Genomic DNA, 23,490 nt, shown 5'->3' with positions numbered 1-23,490 from the left:
CCCATAGTCTTGTAGGCCTAGTTAATATTTCTGCCATAAAAGCAATCGGGGCAGGCGCGCAATAAATCGAAAATCTATGGATGAAGAAGTTCTATCAATCGTGTAGATTTAGACTCGAGAAACGATTTCGAAAGTGTTTTCTTTCATGGTAGGCCCTAGTAGTCTATTCAACTACACCTTCGGTGTCTGTGTCCTTGATAACTTATTCGCAAATAATTTTTGCTAGCTCCACTTTCCTGTTGACCAATCAGAAAAAGAGGTTGTTTACTTGCTGCTAGTTGCATTGGGAGACTTGACCTCCTTTTCTAAATAAATTTAGATATGTTTTTACAATCACATTTTTATTAAACTGTGACCATGTAGATTTAGATCATTAGTTTTATCAACCCTGTTTCAATATCAATGGAGTATATGTTCTTTCTTCGAGGACAAGTCGTAATCAATCAGAAGTTTAACAGTGAATGTAGAATAAATTCCAACGTTTTAATTTCAAAGGAAAACCCAGTTGAGTGTGGTGAATTTGAGAATTACAATGTTTGTCCAGTATAGTGGGCATATTATTATATGGATGTTTATGCCAAGAACTTAGATGAATCTTACAGATACAGATCTAGATCTAGTTCTTTGTATTTAAAATCGAATCACAACGATTCACAACTCTTTGTTACACTGGTTTGATTTCTACAGAGCTTTTAGTTTAGTAGAGATGATCATTGTTTTCCAACAACACAGCATTCACATTCCACTCCAGTTCACTGTTGTTTCGGAATTCTATTTCCATTCATTCAACATGATGGCGATGTATACATTATGATGTTGTTAGTTTGTTTTGACGTGCATTATAAAAATGCCACGGTGGGTCACTATTCTAGATCCTGAGGAAACGCATAGATATCAATAGGGATACTAGATCTAGAATCTACCTGTTTTTCTTGAAGGATCACACAGATGAGATCAATATGAAAAACAGACACATTATTTTGATTTTTTTGTTCTATTTGGAGTTATTAACACAAAACTGGGGTGTTACTGGTCAATTTTGTATTGATGAAGCAGCTATCCAGGAGAACCCAAAAGATGGAGGTAATAATGATTTTACATTAATTAGGATTTAGGCTAGGCTAATCCACTAAATAGACCTATCAATAGCTAATAATACTATTAATAGGCTAAGTAGTTAGAGGTTTTGGCCAGTCATTCAGTCGCCCATATATTTGGCCTAATAATAAATACTATGGGTACAAGAGACTACTTGAAAAATTAAAATAAAATCTCAGAGCAGGCTGTTATTGTTACTATTACTATCGATGACTATCCTAAATTCTAACCCTTAGGCTACTGGTCGTACACTGTAATAGTAGCAATACCAGCAGAGAGAAAATCTGTGATTAAGACCATTGTTAGTATTGGCATTAGTTGGTATGCAGGTCAAATATTCACCAATGTTACAGTTTTAGTGTTCTTCTTACATCTTGTTTTCATTTCAATATTTAATTTTTAAAAATCTTCTTGTTCATTACAGTTTGTGGCAGCATAGACATACGAACATCAATTTCGAATTTCAGAAAGTTGGAAAACTGCACTGTAATTGAAGGATATTTGCACATAAATTTGATCAATGGCGTTGCCACACCAAATGATTATAAAGGATTTAGCTTTCCTGCTTTAAGAGAAATTACAGAATACCTATTGCTTTATCGTGCTTATGGTCTTACAACACTTCGACATCTTTTTCCAAATTTGGCTGTTATAAAAGGACATAAATTATTCAACAATTATGCCCTAATTTCCTACGAGATGCCTGATTTGGTGGAATTAGGCTTGATAAATCTTCGTACTATAAGCCGTGGTGGCGTGAGGCTTTCTAAAAATGGAAAGCTTTGCTACATAGATACAGTTGATTGGTCAAAAATAACAGATCCCTCCAGTATCTTGGATATAAAAGCAAACGCCCCACCGATGCAGTGTCCTAATTACTGTGGACCAGATTGTAAAAGTACAAAATATAATGGCGTGGAAGCTAAACGTTGCTGGACCAACGACTCATGTCAAAAAGGCATCAGTAAGTAAATTCAAATATTCTGTCTAATGAAAAAAGCTTGTTTATTTTAGCTTGAACTTGACTTATAAATAATATCACATAATTTTAGATAGTTTACCCCACCCCCGATCATGGAACAGTGTGAATGAGCGGTGATGCACATGATAGCTAACCTGTTGGGATCAGTTGGACATTTCTGAGTCCACCCAGCTTGATATATCATATCCAAGCAGCCATGCCTACAATGCTGCCATTCAGCTTTCATAAAAATTTTGTTCTGCTAATCAAATTCAAAAATTGAAAAAAAAAGACTGGGGAAAATGCTATTATTTTCCTTAGGCATTTGTTTCTATTTCAATGTTTACTTAGATCTATATGTAGATTATATGGAAAATGTGAGCTGCTAAGACTGCAGGTTCTTTAAAAAAGAACTCACATTTTTTTTGAAGATTTGTCATAGCAAATTATACAGTAATTAAAATATGGAGGAAAATATGATCAACCCTGACTTCACAGATCTAGAATTTAAAATGTTAAAACAAATTAGGAGTTGTTGGTTATTCATACTACTAGAATCTAGCTAATACATAGCAAGTCATGAACATATGAACTTTTAAAGCAAATCAATGAATCAGATTAATATTGTTGTAGCAACAACTGTTGAATCATACCAAAAATGTAACAGCCAAGTTATGATTTTATTAAAGTTTAATTAAGTTTAAAACATATAAGCTGAAGTTAAATATACATATACATATATGTATATATATATATATATATATATATATATATATATATATATATATATATATATATATATATATATATACACATACATATATATATATATATATATATATATATATATATATATACACATAGATTTTTTCTTCTTTTTTTGCTTGAAATTCCTCTTTTTATGTAATACTGTTCCTACTTTTGGTATCAAGGAGTAGGCATGTCTGCAAAAGGGTACTTTTATTCTCCGACCAAGCACTAAAAAGATGACCCCCATTTCCCACACAGCATCATCACAATGCAACAATAGTCAAAATACCTTTTCTTTAGTGTATGGGCATCATATATTGTCATCTTTTATTTCCATACAAGTACAAGAAGTCGCATTGTTGCAGGCATATTGTAATCATAAGTTTTTTAATAATGTCATGTTGCCTGAATGTTTCAAGTTCTTAAAATGTCTAAATTTGATATAGGCAAGTTGACACATGACTAATATGTTGAAAGTCCTTGAATAAAACATAGTGAAATATTTAACCTCTCTGAAATAATAAAGCATTGATTAGTCATATCAAATAATGAAGAAAATTAAACTTAAGGTTTAAATCTTCTGGTCTACCAACTTCTTTTATTTGTATTAGATAAACATTCCCTAAGTAGCTCACAGAAAATATTCATAAAATCACATACGTTTTTTTGTGCCTTTCAAACATTTAAAAAATACTCTTGCAGATTTCTTTTATAATGAGTTACCTCCCCCCATTAAATATAAAACAAAGCATTTCTTCTTTCAAAGGAATTACATAAGTAATCCTTCTTTACATAATTTTGGCATAAATGCATGTAGCTTTTATGATCATCTATCATTATTATAGTTTTTACGGTATTATGCATCATATCCAGAAAGAAGTAAAAACTAAAGGTGAAGTAGAGTTCATCTGTATCAGTGGCAGTGTTTTTCCAGACTTTCTCTCGGGGGTGGGGGGGGGGGGGGGCGGACACTATTAAAAGTATATATTTTCTACATAAATTCCATTTCGTTCAAGTGGGGGGGGGGGGTCTCTCTGCCCCGAAGAGATGCCTGGAAGAAACTGATCAGTGGCCCGCATATAAAGGAATGGTGTGGTCAGCGCTATGCCCAAACACCTTTACTTTTCCTAACGTCTATCAAGTATCCATCAGAGCTGGGTAGGCTCACGGACACCGTACTTTCTCTTTTGGGTTAGCAATCGAACTTTCTACCACGTAAGCTCTAGCTTCGCTACCCTTTCACCATCCTACTCCATGAAAGCTTAGGCACGCCTACTTTTCTTTGGAGAGTCCAACGCTTGCTTCGCGATGTTGACCTCTTTCTAGGGCTGGTCCGATCCATCTCCTTTGGTGTGCTTTAATATCCATGTCAGTTTTTGTTTTAGTTTTCCACAGATCGTAGTTGGATATTTTGTCTAGCCATCTTATCTTAAGAATTTATCGTAGACATCTATTTTTTGTTAATTGACCGTGTAATCCTCCGAGCCATAAAGCAGTACTGTCAGAAAAAAACATACCTGTTAGGAGATACATATATCAACATTGTAGGTTAAAGCATAATTTTTTTATTTATTCCATCTGTTCTAGACTAAATAGGTTAGTATATTGGCCCAAGTCATGAACTAGGGGAAAACAGCAGTTTGGTTTTTACTTTGAAACCTTTTAAAGCTAATGCTGTCAACAGGATGCGAGCTATCAATTTGCACTGCGCCCCGCATGCAGATCAATGACGTGATAAAAGAGATTTAGCACGAACTCATACATTTTGACTACGGTTGAAGCGATAGGATGTACCTTATTTTGTAGATTCCCAAGTGTCCTGTAATATATTCCAGTTTTCTTGTAGTTAGTATTACACTTGTGTTTAATCATGTTTATTCTTACGGTCGTTGTGTCGGCACAACTACATGTCGCTACTGACGGAATTCTGGCGCGAAATTGTACACGAAATTTCATCGACGGTGAAATCCCACTTGAGTGTCAAGGTCGTTAGGGATAGCTGGGTTACTATATACACTTACATCTTAAATGGGAGTATGTCAAACTGCGATAATTACTAACAGTAATACTCATTTTAGTACGTTGATATTAAATGTTTCTGTTAAAATGTCGAGTGCGTTGCCGTTACGAAATCTTACCCACTTTTTTTTTTCATGTTCCCGTATATACTTTTACACAGGCTAATAGCTATCACCATAAATGTCTAGTACACAAAGGTTATTTCATTTTCACCGTTTCGCTAAAAAAAAGTCGTGTCTGGTCGTGATTTCCGGGTCGATGGTAGCAAGTACCAGTAATAACAGTAAGTTGAGCTACTTGACGTTGACCTTGAACTTTCAAAATAGCCCTGCGGAACAAACAACAACAATAGCCTGAGATCCGCTGGTCAGTTAGACTTTACACCCATATAAAAGATGAATGCAACCATGACGACTTTTCGACCCCTGCCAAAGGTGATCTTTCCTCTCAGCGCGTTTGGTCAGCCACACACCTGTTAATGATTAAATTGTCATTCTTACACCTCGCATATTTCGGATAGACACACACACACACACATATATATATATATATATATATATATATATATATATATATATATATATATATATATATATATATATATATATATATATATATACAGAGAGAGAGAGAGAGAGAGAGAGAGAGAAAGAAAGAGATGAGATAGAGTGATGGAGAGGGTGTTGATACGGGCGTTAAAACATCGTGCTATCCCATATCCAAGCTGTAGCAATGTTTTGTCACTATGTGCTTAGTGAGGGCTTCATAGTACAACCGCGCTTTAAGTCGACGGAAGTTTTGGAGGGTTCAGACATCTGTGACGAGGTGCTACGCGCTATGATGAAGTCATGTTTTGTAATTTAAAGACGAAATTATAAAAAAAAAGATGAAAGTTATATTTTGTTAAAATAGTTTTTTTTTTTTAAGATTGGGGGGATGGAACTGCGTGACACAACTCAAGGGAGGGGTGGGGTTCGACTATTTGTGACGTCGGGTAATTTTATTATTTGGTGCACCAACAACCTAAGTTAAATCGCCCTTTACACCCCTGATTTAACATACGTACCACACCATCACCACCTAAATTTACCATGGGCTGTAATATAAAAGCGTAATGACGACCAATAGCCAATAACTGTTGTACTATCCAAATAGGCCGTAAACCAAATTCCTTGCCGACAATTCTGAATACAAACATTACTTCTCGGATACTAGAGAGATAAAATTGTCGGAGATAGAAAAATATAAAAGAAATGAGGTCAACTTCGGATAAACCATGTAGGCTATATGCGTGAAACGGCTGCGTTCTTTTTTTGTTGTTGTTGTCAAGTAGTAATTAGCTGGTGTCTTACTTTGACATCTTTTCGGTAGGAAAAATTAGTTATATAGTAATGTTATATGTGCACGGGGTTAAAATCAATGCCTCCATATTTTAATACATGATTTTTTCCGGGTGTTGTATACACGTAGGTATCCATTTTTAAGAACCATTATAAACTCAGTTCCGCTTTTCGCGAAAACAATTAACAACTTAATCTACATCAGGCAGTACCGACTAATACAGTGGATCTAACAGTTTATTAACTCGAATGATACCTACATTGTTTTTCATTATTAGTCTCCCGACCACGAAAAAAAGTCGGGTTTATTGGAACTGGATTTCTGTTTTTCTACAGTTTATCGAGCATCATCTTAGCTCTTTAATACCTCAATACATAATACAAGCGCCGTGTTCAACTCTTTTCGCTACACAAAGTAAAATATCAGCGTCGTGTTTAACTCAAGTTTCTCTACACAAAGTAAAATATCAGCGCCGTGTTTAACTCAAGTTTCTCTACACTAAGTAAAATATCAGCGCCTTGTTTAACTCAAGTTTCTCTACACAAAGTAAAATATCAGCGCCGTGTTTACCTCGAGTTTCCCAAAATATCAGCGCCGTGTTTAACTCAAGTTTCTCTACACTAAGTAAAATATCAGCGCCGTGTTAGACTCGCTTCTCTAAACATGCATGAAACATAAATCCTGCTTTACCAAATCGACCGTTTAACAACCGTAAAACGTAACTTCACTAAGTTGATTAGTTTAAGTCTGTCAGTCAAACCGTACCCAGACACCCTATTTTCTCCATATTGATTTAAACAGATTTCTTAAACCAGCGTCGCACATAATTAGTACAGTATTCCCTCATTATCGCGGGTGTTCCAGGCAAAGTAGAAGCGCTATACTTATTTAGTAATTAAACATTATTTTAAGTCTTTATAAAACCTTTCACACAGTCTTATACTAACATTAACAACATTAAGCCCATTCCCTTAAAAAAATGTATCGCTAAAATCTGCAAAAAATATTTAAACAAATTTTTAACAATTTTTGAAAACATTTGAAGCAGCAAGTTCGTGATAAGCAAACCGCAAAGTAGTACGTAAACACTAATATATAATACTATTTAGCTGAAGCTATCCCAGAAATTAGTTTAGATTTGATGTCGTCCCCCCACCCCTAAAAAAAAAACATCACCACACACACACACACAACCAACCAACCAACGATTATTATTATTAAGGGAAATTTAACTAAAGGAACGACCGCGAGGTGTAATAGCCAAAATAACTGTTCCTAGATTGCAGTTATTTCTGATTGTCAGTTAATACATCAGATACTGATTAATCTCATGTCCTTTACGTCGAATTACAATAGGATCTATACATATAATTCTCTTCATGGACGGACCATGCGGGACACCACCACGACATAATCTCAACAGACCATATCGCTACCACCCCCACCAGTCTGGTGAGCTGTTTACAATCTACAATCGTAGTGCCGGCTGTTAGGGGCAGATAATTTAGTTTTTAAGCGATTTGAAACTAAGGGGAGGTAACACGATCTGATTGATCTTTTCATTGTCGTCTGTAAACTGTCGTCACGGACGGCTGCTTTTACGGTTGGGGGTGGAAAGTGAGGATGAGGATAATCATCCTACACTAGCTACTGATAGTGTTTTAAAGCAAAATATTTTCAGTCGAAGCATTGGTAGTGTCGAATTTACAAATTATGAACTACTGAAAAATAGGAATTAAAACAACTAAATAGCGAACGGCGTATGCTACGTCGCGGGTCAGCTCGTAAGTTATAGAACTGAAGATCGTTCAAACCCCGGATATTTCGGGACAAGTCATTTAACAGGAAGTTGAAATAGTATATATGCATTTAGGCATGATGATTGTAATATTTTAAAACTCCTGCAAAAAAACATGATCTTACCTGTAGTTGTGTAAATAACATTGTCATGTTTACTGATATTTTAAAGACGCCTTTACCCGAGTCAAATTGCCATTTCCCTTTTTAACGAAGCCGACGCACTCTACAAAATCGATACATTGTTTTCCAGAACTAATTTTTGTTTTTGAAAATAATGAAATTGGCACAATTTGAATCCATACTGATATTGTAAATGTAATTATGTCCAAGTACCGACGAGAAAAAAAAAGAGTGGAGGATTTTCTCGGCGGTCTTTTTCTCAGTCTTCACCTTCTGTCTCTCCCAATCTCTCTATGTGCTTGTGTTAGAATGTCATTGCTTGTGTTCTTGGTAATGTTATTGAGTTGACATGCGGAAGTCCACGCAAAAGTTAACTACAAATTAAATGTATTCACTTACACGAACCATAAGCGTTACATTAGTTACAAGTGTAGTCGCAAACCCATTTTTACAAATAATGATTGTACTCTGTTTAAACAAAACGTTTACGTGTTACAAGCCTTTTAAAATGATTGCTTATACTTTCAATGTACCGTTTTCCCCAGTTCCGACAAGCTTCTCTGAAATTACACTAGTCTTTTTCCTTCGTGATCGATCTATTTGTTTTTTCGAACGTTTTACACGTAAAATATAGCAATAGTTGTCCAAATGTACGAACAAATATTGTGGTGGGCTGCATTAGTTATGCCATTTAATCACCTGTTAATATTTATTTTATTTTTTTTTGTGTGGGAAAAACGAGCTCAGACTTTCAAACTTAGGCTACGCATATCGACTCCCTACTTATGCTAGGTATATGGATTTTCAACTTAGGCTAGGTATATGGACTTTCAACTTTTAGGCAAGGAATATAGACTTTTAACTTAGGCTAGATATATTGTATACCAATCTGTAGCAAGGGACGTTGCCGATCGCAGTTTGAAAATTACGCAGTAGCAATAGTTACGGCGAATTGAGTAGCCATTAATGACGTCACCTATTAACCTGTATAGAGGGTTTTTAGTCTAGAATGGTATATTTAGCCTGGGTGAGTGTGAATAAAAAAAAGTTACTATTATGTAAATGTTTTAAAATAAACAACTGTACTCCGTTGTAACTTTAAAAATGGTGGTGCTCAAATGGATCGTTAACAGTATGCATGTCGAGTAGGCTACAGTCGCATTGCCCCGTTGCGCCACACTTGACAGTTAGCAGATAACGAATCGCGCATATTTGTTGAGTGACTTTAAATACAAAATTCATTACATCCCATTTATAGGCCGAACAGCGACATTTTATGCTAAGGTAAACATTGTATGCTGTCGTGTTTTCTTTGTCTCTTTCTACCACGTTTTCCCTTACCATTTTAAAATGCTTCGTCACATTTAAATAAAATAAACGAGAAGCACGCTAAATCTGACAATAGTTTTATGTTCAAATTCAAAGATTTAACATTTCCGCTTTTTTTTTTTCGTCGACCAACTTTTTTTTCGAAAAAATCGGAAATTTCCGCCGATCAATTTTTCTGTTTTGTCAAAAATAAAAAGCCAATTTATCTGTTTTGTGAAACGTTAAAATGTCTTGTTTTTTAAAAAAAGTCATGAACTTAATTTTAGAAATAGAATTTTTCCACGATGTCCTTTCTTTCCTACGAACACGATGACTCTTCTTTGGGTTTACACCATTTTGCTCCACGCGAGCAGTATTGCAGGGGTCTACACTCTACACAGCGCTAGGACGTTTACGCAATTACTAGGTCTCCCGTCATTCGAGAGATCGTCTTTAGTTTTGACACTAAAGAACGATGCAAGCCCAAAATGATTTGACTTCACAATTTATTAGGGCCTAGATAGTATGGTTTTTAAACGTATGTAAAAACAAACTTGAACTACCGTAAAGTGTTTGAGAAAAAAAAAATACCGATCTTTTTTTTAAGGCGGTTGTCTTCTTGTTTTACTTTAGTCGGGTGACCCGTATATTTGTAGCCTGGGAGAAAAATCTGCCAAAATCGCATTAGGTTATTTATGATTATGAGCAGCTGGATTGATATTTGTTAGATCAAATCAAAGTATACATTCTTAACTGAACACGTTTTTTTTTTGACTTGACCAATAAGAGAGATAATGGTTGCTTCAATGGGTGATGAGCAGGTCTGTATCATGTATGATGAGATACCCAAAATATAGTTTTGTATCAGGCTATTTAGGATAAAGTTGTAAAGGGAAACGTGTGTTTGTGCTTGCTAGTGCTGGGATAAGGGTTAAGATAAGTGTGGTGGGATTTTAAAAAAAAAGAAATTGTGGTTCATTTTTATTTAAAAACTGTATAATTTGTTTGAAATGTCTTTTAAAAATCACATAATTTTCTTAAATAAAATTGGCTTTCCTTTCAACTAGCCATGAATTTATAATATAGTGTCACCATTATCATTTAATATCATTTATGCCTCATGTACTGACATAATTTAAAAAAAAACAACTATTGGCATTAGCTATATTAATCAAATTACTTAATTGAAATGTATTTAAAAAATCCACAGGTTGTCATTGCAAAGGTAACCAAACATGTATGGATGACGGTACATGTTGTCATGAGTACTGTCTTGGCGGATGCACTGGTCCAAATGTTGAAGATTGTTATAGCTGCAGAGATGTCATTTATCAAGGCAAATGTCAGCCCACTTGTCCTCCTAATACCTATTTGGTAATATTTTTTTTAATGACAAAATAATGCTCATTTTATCATTTTAATGTATATGCAAATTCAAACATAAACTACATTATAAAATGCTTATCCATCTTGTTTAGTGAAAACTTTGCAATTTTAGTAAAATGTTAGCAAAACATGTTTTGAAGTTATACTGTTATATTTAATGCTTGTTTTCTTTTAATTTTCAGTTTTATCATAGGAGATGTCTCACTGATAAAGAATGCTTAGAGTTGAAAATCGGAGCAAAACCAAGATTACTAGTTGGAGAAAATGGAAAATCCAACTTATGTGTGATTGAATGTCCTGATAAATATACAGCCGATAAAAATTCAAGTTCTCGATTCTGTGTTAAATGTGATGGTCCCTGCCCAAAAGGTGAATATGGATTTTCATTTATTAGTGCAATATGCTAACTTTTAATCTAAGATCCATTGTATTTGTAAGAAATAATTTATCAGTGAATCATCAGTTGTGAACTTGGCTCAAAATGGGATAAGCTGGTTAACAAAACTTTTTCCAATGTGGAATTCCTCTATTTCAACATTATTTTGTTAAAATAAAGAAGGCTAAGTTTTTAAAAGTTACGTAGAATTACTGAAAAAAATATAGAGATTAAGTAGAAGTGTAGTTTGTAAAAAAAAAACATAACAAAACAACCCCACTGTATTTAGAATGTAATCATTATGATATAAAATTGATTTAAATTCTACAGCTAATAAGATCTTAGACAACTTTGTAATTATTGTTTTTAAAAACATCATTGTATAATACAACACAGCACAGGTTTAATTGTTTTATATTCAGGCTTACTTATATGTACATTTAAATCTCATGATTTAAATTCTTTTCACTATTCCTTCTATTTAGAGTGTCTTGGTAAAGATATCAGCAGTATTCAAGATGCTCAAATGCTACATGGTTGCAGCAAGATTATTGGAACTCTGTCTATACAAATAATGAACAGCAGTAAGAAGAAAGTTTTTAAAATACATTGTTTTTTATCATGAAGATACCATTTTTTTAAAGAGCACTTTGCTCCAGAATCCCTTGGTTTTGAAAAATGCATTGTGACTCAGATATTCCCCAACCCCACTGTTAAAACATACATTCTTTATAAACTGTTATCTTAATATTGTTCCATTACATTTTTTCTCAATCAGATCAAATAGCCAAAGAATTGGAGAAGAATTTGGGTTCCATTAGAGAGATCACACAGAACCTTATTATAAAACGATCATATGCTCTCACATCTTTGTACTTCTTTAAAAATTTGGAAGTTATTGGCAGTGATAGCTGGATATCAAAAACGTAAAGATAACTTTTTTAAAAAATATTTGATTGTAAACCTGTTTCCTTTTATTCATTAAAATCTGTATTGATAAATAGCTTTTGTTCCAGTTCTGACAACCTTTAATATGTAATTAAGTTTATTACATTCATTTAATTTTGGTTAATGTAATGAATCCTTGCTCTATTTGTAGCCTTTTTAATACATTCTTCATACAGAGTTTTGCTTGTACAAGATAACTACAACCTGCAAGAATTGTTTCCTGAGGAACAAGCAAAGAAAATGCGATTAAAAGCTAATTGTACCGGCTGCCCACTCACATATTTCCAGAATAATAGAAAGCTGTGTCCTAAAGAGATAATGGAATTTGTGGGATTCTTAGGCCTAAATTTTACTGAAAAAGATGTTAGCTCTAACAATGGCGATGCTCGACCTTGTGAGTTGTAGTATAGTTTTCTTTCATTAGTCATTGCATTTTATCAAAGTAAGATTTTAAGATTTTTAATGTTAAGTTTAATTTTTGTTGTTGTATGATCTAACTGACTATATTTTTGTTCCTAAGCAAAAGACATTTTTGACATATTTGAAGTTAAAAATAGATTACAGTCTAAGGTTATTTTAGTTTTATTATATTTAGGGAATCATTCTTTTTAATGTATCATTAATTTCTTGAGTCCTCTGGCAAAAATTTAAGTATGTATGGTTTATGAATGTATGGGGCATCTATATTATTTTGGTATACATTTTTATTAACAGGTGTGGAACATATCTTCAACGTAACCACAGCTAATATACAACACAACAGTGTAGTTCTGCAATGGTTAAAAGATACTGGGGATACAAGACAATTGCTTACCTACATAGTCAGCTTTAAAGAAGTGTAAGCTAAAGTTTTACTTGTTTAAATAATCATTTACTATCATAAGTATACGTTTGTTTAAAAAAATCAATTTAATAAATTACAATTATATTTTTCTGTACCGTTTAAATTTGAGTCTGTTGTTTAACATTAATCTGTGTTTTTGTTGTTATTTATTGTTGATTTTCTAACTTAATTCCATCAAAATACTAGCACCCCGGAAGAGTTGGAAGACACCATCAATATTCATCAAGGTCGTGATGCTTGTTCAGATGATGTGTAAGTAAACTTTTGCTGAAATAAGTGTTATAACATAAAATTTTATTGAAGTATTACTTATTAAACACAGGCACTGAAAAGCTGTCAGCATAAAATTATTTTGAAAATATTTTCTGTCTACTCAAATTATAAAAGATTTTCTGCTTATAAATGAACCTTAGTTTTCAAATATTTTAAAATCATACATTTTTGTGTCATTGAGTAATCTGCTGACCATGAATGTAGCAAGCTGGATAAATTTTAAATGTGTTATAAAATTTAATGTTAGTAAGAGTGCCCAATACAAATTGTCTATAATACTAACAGATTTGCCAATGAAAAATAAATTTGAAATTTCTCAAATTTTGTGATTAAACTTAAACCTATTTTAATTCACCTTTTTTAAAGTACATTTTTTTTAAAGATACAAAATATAAGAAACTACTCATCATTCACGTCACTCATTGTAATTAAAGCCAGATCTCTTCCACATTTTAGTATATTGTCATTTACAAACCATGCTTAAGGTTAACTTTATTTTTGATTAAAATTCTTTATACCAATATTGTTTAATACAAAAAAAGTGGATGGAGATTTTACATGTAAATACTTGTTGTTTCCCATTGTTCTTTTGAGCATAACAACACTCCCCAAGTGCTATTGTGGGGTTAGTTACGCCAGAGTTAACCCTGTGGCTACCTGAGTCAGGACTCCAGCACAGATGGTCAGGGGTACCAAATTAACAGTCATGTCAGCCATGAGACTCAGGCTCCCCCATGAGCAATGCCGCCTATATTCAGGATACAGTGGGCTACTACATGTGATGAGTAAAGCAAAACAGGAGATGTCTTTACCAGTTTCTCACATGAGCTCCCCACAATGCCTGACAGCTTGGTGGTTGATGAAAAGTGTTGCACCTCACCTTTTTATAGGGTGATCAATGAAAGCTCTTGGTCTGTTATAACAACACAGATTAGTGAAAAGTATAGCCTGAAAACAAAGTCACACATGATTGCAAGGTCACACATCATTGTTATGAGTTTCCTTGTATTTCTCTTTTTTTTTATAGCTAAAAAAATTGGATAGGCAAGCTTAATAACAATTAATATTTTTACATTAAAAAATATCATATTTCATAAATTTTAAACTGTTTTTACCAGATGGTTAACTAGAGAAGTCTTGCCCAGTGAGGGTCCTGATACTATACAATTGGCTTTCATTCGTTTGTTGAAGCCATTCACAACCTATGCTGTTTATGTACAGTCATATACCCTTGCCAGTGCTGCACGAACTTCAATGAGCAATGTTCTCATTTTTTCAACTTTGCCATATTGTAAGTTGATTTATTTTTAAATTTGTATATTTAGAGCTTGTAAGATTTCAAAGTTATTTTACTCTGTTATTTATAATTAAAAATCTACTATCCCTTAGAACCATCTAACTTGAATATTCCTAATATTTAAAGATGTTTTAATTGTCAATAGATCCCTCTGTGCCAAGAGAGTTGGTGGTGACATCAAATGATCCCCATGAGCTACATGTAACATGGAAACCACCCCTCACACCTAATGGAAATGTAACCTTCTATAAAGTGTTCTATAGCAAGCAGCCACTGGATCCGCAACCATATGAAATAAGAGATTATTGTGAATACCGTAAGTTAAATTTTCTGCTAACTATTTAAAATTTGAAAGTGTAAAGCATTGTAAATTCTTATAATACTGTAATGCCTACTGTTGTTTTATTAGGCTAGAAAATTAAATGTCCTGAGGATGTTTCTTCTGTGTAGACCAAAATATTTCATTGCTATTTTACTATTTTGTACTTTGGTCTGGAAAATAAATGTGGCCTTATTATAGGGTCAATGATGATTAATTAAAAAAAAAAATCAACATTGTTTAAATGTTGATTTTTATTTGAGTCTCTGGAATTTATCACTGTTTTTATTTTTATTTTACAGCCATTGTTGTCACAAACACTCCTGAAAATTTGGAATATAAAAAAGTGGAGAAAAGCATTAATTATTCATCAGAATGTTGTGCCTGTCCAAAATCAAAAGACCAGATTGAATCTGAAACAAGAAAACGGGAGATAGAGATATACTTTGAGAATTATTTACATACACACATTTATTGTAAAAGGTCAGTATCAAAAGGTTTTATCTACACCACAATATTACATCTCACTATTACAGGGGAGATAAAAAGAAAAGCCGTAGCAATAATTTAACCAAAATAACAACGACAAAATTGCAAGCTGGAGAACAAAATTTATTTTTAACTCTTTTTTTGAAACAGCAAGGGTTTTTGGTGATTAGAGTGTATGAAATGCACACAGAAATAACCTGTACAATAATCAATCACCTTTACTCCACTAACAATTGTTATGTGCCCATCATAGTTGATTCAAGTAACAATTTATAAAACAATTTTGTCTAAGTTAAACATCTTATAATTTTACCCAATCTAATTGATTCACAAAATTTTCATTTGTAAAGTATCTGATGTGGCATGAAACCAAATATTTTTAATTTATCTTTTACATCCTGCTTGGCAATAATTGCCCTACAGTATTATGTACAAGTTAGCATTAGCAAAGATACGTAGAGACATTTCCATTAACACCTCCAACTCAACCTGATCATGCCATTTGAATCAAATGTTAAATCTAGAAACTATAAAGTTTTTTCTTTTTCCTCAGTAACAGTTTCAACAGCCTGTCTAGTGACCTTCATATTGAGCTTGACCAAATTTCATTGGAAGCTTATTCTACCATGGATTTGAATGCCAAGAACACATCTCCTGACTTAACCTCTGAACTTCCACTTGCCAGATCTGAAAATGAAACAATAACAATAAAAAATGAAACAGTTTTCAATGACTATAATGATAGCAACTTGACTGAAAATATGCAAGAAGTAGAAGTGCATAATGGTTTAGAAATTGATTTGGTTAATTTGGAACATTTTAGAGAATATACAGTTGAGGTTTGTATAAATGTTTATTTTGGAAACATTAGATCTCTTACAGATAATTTTTCATTGGTATTTTGTAATATTTGATGAAGATGAGATTGACGTAGTAGTTTATTTTAAGATCAATTTGTGTTAAAAACAACATTGTGTAATCAGTATGTCTGAAAGGATGTTATGGATTAGCTGTAATACAAACACTATTAATTAAAATTACTGTGCAGTTTGTCTTAGAAATTTGCATTATGGTTTTGCTCTAAGATGCAGTGTTGAGGAAGAGTGTTTACTAAGTATTCATCTAATTTCAATTTATCTAATCTAGGTACAAGCTTGCCAAAAAAGCTCACAACCCAATGTGATGCTTTGCAGTGATAAGGCCATTACACTTAAAAGAACAACAGCTAATTGTGAGTTGCATTTTATTATTATTATTAAAAACAATTATTATAAAAAATGCTATCATTTGATGCAAATAAACTGTTAATTCTTTTAAAATTTCTTTGCCTCCAGGGACTGAAGATCAGATAGATGAGTCAACAATAAAAGTGGTCGTAGCGACTAATTCAAGCAAAGATGTATTAATTCAATGGGACCCACCACCTCGACCCAATGGTGTCATTATTAAGTACCACATTTACTATAAAAAGGCCAATCAGGAAAATGTGAGTACTGACTCTTTCAGTTTATTTGGCATTCAGATGTGTCTGTTTCTATTTAGTGTATATTAAACTAAATTACTGTCGTCAATTATACATTTCCATAAAAACAGCTTACTAAGTTACTGTTGTAAATTATACATCTCCATAAAAAAACACTCTAAAATAAATAAACATTTATTAACAGCTTGTACCTCTACAAATGTGTATCACAATAACGGAATATAAGATATATAAAGGCTACAAATTAACTGGATTAGATGCTGGAAACTGGACCTTCCGAATAAATGCAGTTTCACTGGCAGGAAATAACACCTTTACGAAAGACAAGTTTTTCCTAGTGCCTAGTTCAGGTAAGTGTACAATGCAAAACCCTTGTAGATCTTTACTTAAAACTACCAACATTTAAATATTAATCATTCCATGCAATATTTTGTTTTGCTTTTCAGCAGAAGATCAGCCATTAGGAATCTGGCCTCAAGTAGTAGTATCTTTGGTGTTATTCCTTGTCATTATAGTTGTTGTGGCTATTGCCTGGATTCTTTACAAACGAAGGTAAAATTTAATTTTAATTAATTATCATTTTATGTGAGACATTTCTGCTTGTGAACCTTTTTTTTTTGTTCAGATTTTCCCATCTAAAAAATACTTGTAACATTTAAAAAAACATAGACTTGTGCCAAGGGGGGATTTATTGTGAAAGTATTCCTTTATTAATATTTTTCATGTTTATATGAATTTTTGCTTTAATGTTTTATAAACAAATTTGTGCAGGGTCAGTAAATCTGAGATGACAGTTATATCACCAAATGCTAACTACATGCCCTCTGAACAAAGTAAGCACTGTAATTTTTTCAAATACGATTTCAAATACCAGGGATGTGACTTTTCCAAATTTCAGCATATTTCCAAATTTTTCAGAATTCAAATTTTCAATTAAAATATATATTTTTCAGCTATATATTTTCACCACAAAAACAAATATCCGGAAAATTGTTTTTAAATGTTGCCATTCCATTCAGAAAACGTCCCATATCTCCAGAGACTGGGTGCCGTCAATTTTGTATGTTAAGCTATTAAGGTATCATTAAATACCTGTATTTTTAGTTCATTTTCCGCTTTAATAATAATTTCTGCAGATTTCTATTAAATCTCGAATTGGTAAAAGGTGTCCCCAACCTTTCCATATGGGGAGAGGCCACTTTTTCGCCAAAGTGAATAGTTATTAGTTATATATAAATGGGGGAGGGGGCATAAAATTGATAGTTTGCCCTGGGTGCTGTAGAGGATCACTATGTTCTGTTAGCAAACCCCTCTCTCTACACAGCTCTGGACCCAAGGGACAAAACATTACCCAAGGGCTGCATAAAACAATTTCAGTCTTGTCCAATAAATTTTCTAATTTGGTTTTAGGAAGGAATGGTCACATCCCTGAAGTACTAATATTTATATTTTGACGTTTAAAAATATGTTAAAAAATATTTTATTAGTGTACATTGAGGATGACTGGGAAGTTGAGAGAGATAAAATCAAGCTAATTAAGGAACTTGGACAAGGCTCTTTTGGTATGGTTTATGAAGGGGTTGCCACCGGAATAAAAAAAGATTGCCCAGAAGAGGAGGTCCGAGTTGCTGTAAAGGTAAAAGTAATTTTTTCAAAATTATTAAGCTAAACTTGCATTGATGTGCTTGTAAAATGAACCTAACTTGGTGCAATTTCTCAAACCATAAGGCATATGACTTCAAGTATTTAATAAAATAATGTTGTTTTATCCAGACTGTCAATGATCGGGCCAGTTTCAATGATAAAAGAGAATTTTTGAAAGAAGCAACTATAATGAAGTAAGCTAGTGTTTATTTCTTCATACACCAATAGGATTTGCTGGGAAGCACTAGTTCATACTTCACAAACCCTACTGTCACAAAACTACAAAAATACCCTCAACTTATATAGGAAAATACTTGAGATTTCAATTTTATTCTGTTTTAATATTTATATATCTGTCTTTATATATATTTGTATGTATTAATATGTTTTTTGTTTGTTTTATAATGATTAAACAATTGTTTTCAGAGCATTTGATTGCCACCATGTTGTGAAACTCTTAGGAGTTGTTTCCACTGGTCAGCCAGCACTTGTAATTATGGAGTTGATGGCTCTAGGGGATTTAAAAAATTTCCTCAGGAAACACAGGCCAGATGAGGTAATTTAGACATTATTTTATTTCACACTTAAATGTGCACACTTGTACTTTTGAAAGTTTCCCTCTCATATGTGATAACACATATTACTATATTTTTGTTATAGGATAATGCAGATGTAATTCCTCCAAATTTGGGAGAAATCTTGCAAATGGCAGGAGAAATAGCTGACGGAATGGCTTATCTTGCAGATAACAAATTTGTTCACAGAGATCTTGCTGCTCGTAACTGTATGGTAGCAGAAGACAAGACTGTTAAAATTGGAGGTTGGTGTTATATACATATGTAACTGTATAAATGAAATGATATATATTTTTCAATATGTATATCTTAACTAATTTTTTTCAGATTTTGGAATGACTCGGGACATATATGAGACAGATTATTATAGAAAAGGGGGAAAAGGAATGTTACCAGTTAGGTGGATGGCGCCTGAGTCTCTTAAGGATGGAATCTTTGATATCAAGTCTGATGTCTGGTTGGTATAATATTTTTTGTTTTGAATTTGTATTATTTTGTTCTGTTAACTGAAATTTAAAAGCGTAATTTTTATTTCTGTGAAGGTCTTATGGAGTAGTTATATGGGAAATGGTTACACTGGCAGCTCAGCCATATCAAGGTCTGTCAAATGAGGAAGTGGTGAAATATATTTCTGAATATAACACAATGGATATGCCAAATGGATGTCCTGAAACAATGTAAGGTTTTGTTTTTTACTTTGTGTTGGTCGCAGCTTTTTTTAAACACTGCAGTTTTGGCTATAATGCATAAAATAATGTACCAAAATTTTTTCTTTACTAATACTCATCTGATCCATGTTTTTTGTAGAAAAATTGATAAATTTTGTTTCTCAACAAATTGTTCTTCTTCTAAAATTACTTACATTTTCTTTCACCCGTGAATAAATCATTACTTGAAATTAATATTATTTTGGAGGGGATTTTTAAAGAATGTCCAGGTTTAATTAAATGGTATTATCCAGTGAAAAATATGAGTTTTATCGCTCTAGGGTACCAAAAAAATTAGTTGCAAATTTTAGCAAATTTGTGAAAATAATTTTGTCCTGAAACAGCTTCAGGATATTTTCTAAGTCTATTTAGTTATATTTTTTTTCCTCTTACCTGTTTTTTTTTTCTCTAAATACTGAAATATGCTTGCTAAAACTGTATCCACATTAATACATTTTGTCAATTTCATTTTTTTGTCATTTTGTGCTAAAGAACTTAAAGGTGTATTCATTCATCTTCAGGGCTAAACTTATGCAGCTTTGCTGGAGAAAGACACCAAAGCAGAGACCAACATTCAAGGAAATAATTAAATATCTATTTCCTTATTTAAAACCCAGCTTTGAGAAAGTGTCCTACTATTCCAAAGATAATGCGGCAGTGGCAGAAACAGGTATATTCTCCCAGCCAGATGAAGATAGTAATGATTCCAGCAGTATTAATAGTCTGACATGTGAAGGGGCTGCAGCACCTCGCTTGGGTAGTGCAACAAGAAATATGAACAGTTGCTCACCACACCCAAGCACGGCCTCAGTTTCTCAGTATGATGATGATATAGACTCACCTGGTTATATGGATGAGGATTTTGATGATGAAGAATCAGGGAGGATTAACTATTTCCCACAGGGAATGGAAGATATAGATGACTCCAGACAGCCTTTCATGGCTGATAACTTTATACCACCTGTGAAATGTCGGCAGCCCCTGCTGTCACACCAAGTGGGAAGTGACAACATGCACAACCCAGGTTTAATGGAGCTTCAGCCGTTGATCACCAAGGATAAATCTTTACATCCTGTATCACCACGACTCAGCTCTTTACCATTGACAAGTTCTGCTTCATCAGAGTATTTACCTTACCAACCACCAACACTCCCTACACACAGTGTTACTGATTCACACCATAATTCTTTAACTAACGCTGACCCTTTAAATTCAGGATTACAGTGTGATAGCTCAAACAGCCCATCATGGGCAACACCTCAACCTTTGTTCTCTGCGAGACAATCACCTGCATCAACAATATCAAGGCCCACTTTAAGGCTACCGTACTTGATCCAACCTCCAATAGTTGGACACCATCGGGCTCCTCCATATAATTCAATGGACAACAATAACCATAGTACTAGAAACAATCAGCCAAACTCTAATGACCAACCTGCAGCACTCCCAGCCAACTTGGACCTCGTTCATATTGAAGAAGGACTTAGTAGAATGGAAGAAACAAGTCTGACTTTGCCTGAAACATACTCCCCACCTCCCAATGCAATAGCTAGTAGTTCTAGTGATGGTAGCAAGGAAAGCACAAAAAGTTCTGGAAGCCATTCACTCATAAATGGATTAACAAATGGACACATATCTTTGCCTGCAATAAGACATCGGACAGCACCATGCTAGCTGGTCATTCGGGATGTTTGCATAGTTTGGGGAAGGGGAGGTAGCATATTGGGGAATAACACATGGGGAGGGCTGATGGGGGAAGAGCACCTATGTGATTAACTGATTGAGTATATCTGCCGTATGAATGCTTGATTGCTAAGGGACTGAATGATTGCAAAAATGTTATTGTAACAAAATGAAAATGTTAACTTTCCTAAGTTTTATGTTGTAAATTTGTAGTGTAAAAATGTATTTTTATAATCATCAATGCCTTTTTTCACAACACAGTAGGGTGTGAGCACACTGACATTCTCATTGGATTCCTCTTGCTCTACTGATCTTATTGATATTATATCCATTTTTACATTACCTCTCAGTGAAAAAAGTCTACTCGTATAGCTATAGATTATTGTCTAAATAATAAATAATTTTATCCACTAATTGAAAATATACTTATCAAAATATACATTTACAATTGATTTAATAGAAGTCAAGAATTATTTTTTATTTTTTAAGTGGTGTGTTAAAATGAAAAGCATATGAAAAAATAATGGTATTTTAGGTATAAAACTGAAGAATTATCACTTATTAAACAAAAATTCTGTATTTAAATTTAAACCACTTTAAAAAACTTTTTTTTAATAATGGAAGTTACTAGAAAACATTGAAGCTCATTACTGCTAACCTTACTAGTTATGTGTAGACACAAAAGCTATTTATTTCTCATGTTATATGGGTACAGCTCCATGATTCCCCTGACAGTTTTTTTCATATTAAGATGCTCATGTAAACATTTCACCTTCGCTACCACTATCCAAATCAAAGGTTTTATTGTTTTTCTTGTAAAGGAATTTACTTGTTAAAATATGTTCACATGTATATTTTATAAATCACTTGTCAGTTATGCTAAAGAAGAAGTCACATCATTTTATAAAATCATGAAGAATGTTTGTGGTAAGAGCCTTTTGTAAATGATTATTGTGTTAATGACGACAAAGCGGGTTAATTGACTGAAATTCTTGTATGTTTTAATTTTATGTATTTTCACATGCATATTTTTGGGACAGGTTGAATATATGTATTCATCATTGTTACTAACATAAATTTGGCCAAGCAAAATGAAAATTGCTTTGGTTAATATTTAATGCTAAGTTAACAATAATTTTATCACTTGTCCTTCAAACTCTTATTCTTTAGGCTTCAAAATACTAAAGCAAACATGATTAATCTGTCTCAACTATGTTGAATTATCTGAATGTGTGGTCCAGTAAGTTGCAGCACACATCGCCATACTATAGTACGAAATAATGTAGTAATGAATACAGATAATGTTCAAAGCAGAAAGCTATACTGTTTACTTTATTTACCAGTTAAAATGATGTAAGTTGCCAGTTAATTTTTCATTATAACAGATACTAATGACACATATTACACTTATTTCTGATTTGTTAAAGTAAATTTTTATTAAACAAATTTCTATACAATAGTTGTAAAGCTTAAATAACACAAGTGTACATAATATGGTCATCATCAAAGTAAAGAATTATTTTTCAAACTAAATATGTTGATGGCAATTCAAAAATTAGCACAAAGGTTTTATTTATGCCTTTAAAGATTTAGCTGGATGTCTATTCTGAAAGAGACTACCCTGTTTCTACATGCTTTAGTGCTTGCTCTCTAATAACTTTAAATGCATTACTATCATTTTGTGCCTGTTGCAAAAACACATTTCATATAAGAGTTTTCCCATGATAAACTGATATGTATGATTTTTATTTATTGTAAAAGCAATTTTACTGTTGTCGTGTGTTTAAAAATGCTTTCTCTGTGAGGAAAAAAATTCTACAATCATTATGTAGCATTCATTGTATACATAGATTCTTCTCTTTAAATTATTGTACAGATCAATGGTTTTTTAATCATGTAAATTACATACTCTTAATATTTATTGTTTCTACTGAGCAAAATATTTCTTTTTAAGTGCATAAATAATAGACTCAGTCGTACAGAAAAGTGGTCTCTGGTGCAAGACCTTGTTTTTTTATTCAATATTTATTTGGGCAAGAGAAAGATGTGTTTGCTGCCAGCTGTTTGTC

At 33.1% G+C, this 23,490-nt stretch overlaps 1 protein-coding gene across 3 annotated transcripts; it reads left to right on the top strand.

Annotated features, from left to right (window-relative positions):
- Positions 1 to 265: 265 nt before the first annotated feature.
- LOC131936782 (putative molluscan insulin-related peptide(s) receptor) lies at positions 266 to 22,874 on the top strand. 3 transcript variants are annotated; one of them, XM_059293847.1, is made up of 25 exons: positions 266 to 1,083; positions 1,523 to 2,062; positions 10,608 to 10,771; positions 10,966 to 11,152; positions 11,645 to 11,743; positions 11,938 to 12,085; positions 12,284 to 12,501; positions 12,822 to 12,945; positions 13,138 to 13,203; positions 14,343 to 14,515; positions 14,667 to 14,837; positions 15,143 to 15,323; positions 15,889 to 16,168; positions 16,476 to 16,560; positions 16,664 to 16,815; positions 16,997 to 17,162; positions 17,259 to 17,364; positions 17,584 to 17,645; positions 18,300 to 18,448; positions 18,586 to 18,650; positions 18,883 to 19,012; positions 19,117 to 19,276; positions 19,359 to 19,488; positions 19,574 to 19,708; positions 20,260 to 22,874. In XM_059293847.1, the coding sequence occupies exons 1-25, from the start codon at positions 960 to 962 to the stop codon at positions 21,410 to 21,412; spliced, it is 4,968 nt and encodes a 1,655-aa protein (XP_059149830.1). In that variant the 5' UTR covers positions 266 to 959; the 3' UTR covers positions 21,413 to 22,874. The 3 variants fall into 3 exon arrangements, with proteins under 3 accessions (XP_059149830.1, XP_059149829.1, XP_059149828.1); XM_059293846.1 differs by having other exon boundaries at positions 15,883 to 16,168; positions 17,262 to 17,364; XM_059293845.1 differs by having other exon boundaries at positions 15,883 to 16,168.
- The last annotated feature ends 616 nt before the right edge of the window (positions 22,875 to 23,490 follow it).

Source organism: Physella acuta, unplaced genomic scaffold (genome assembly GCF_028476545.2).
Source record: "Physella acuta isolate Inbredline_101_S28 unplaced genomic scaffold, ASM2847654v3 ptg000187l, whole genome shotgun sequence".
NCBI lineage: Eukaryota > Metazoa > Mollusca > Gastropoda > Physidae > Physella > Physella acuta.
Note: the sequence above shows the minus strand (reverse complement) of the source record. Positions and strands in the feature narration are given on the sequence as shown.

Bases quoted from the DNA above. Each gene is read 5' to 3' on its own strand.
- LOC131936782 (XM_059293845.1), top strand. From the start codon at position 960: ATGAAAAACAGACACATTATTTTGATTTTTTTGTTCTATTTGGAGTTA. The intron at 17,646-18,299 runs GTAAGCACTGTA...ATATTTTATTAG, and splicing joins CTACATGCCCTCTGAACAAA to TGTACATTGAGGATGACTGG. The intron at 18,449-18,585 runs GTAAAAGTAATT...TGTTTTATCCAG, and splicing joins AGGTCCGAGTTGCTGTAAAG to ACTGTCAATGATCGGGCCAG.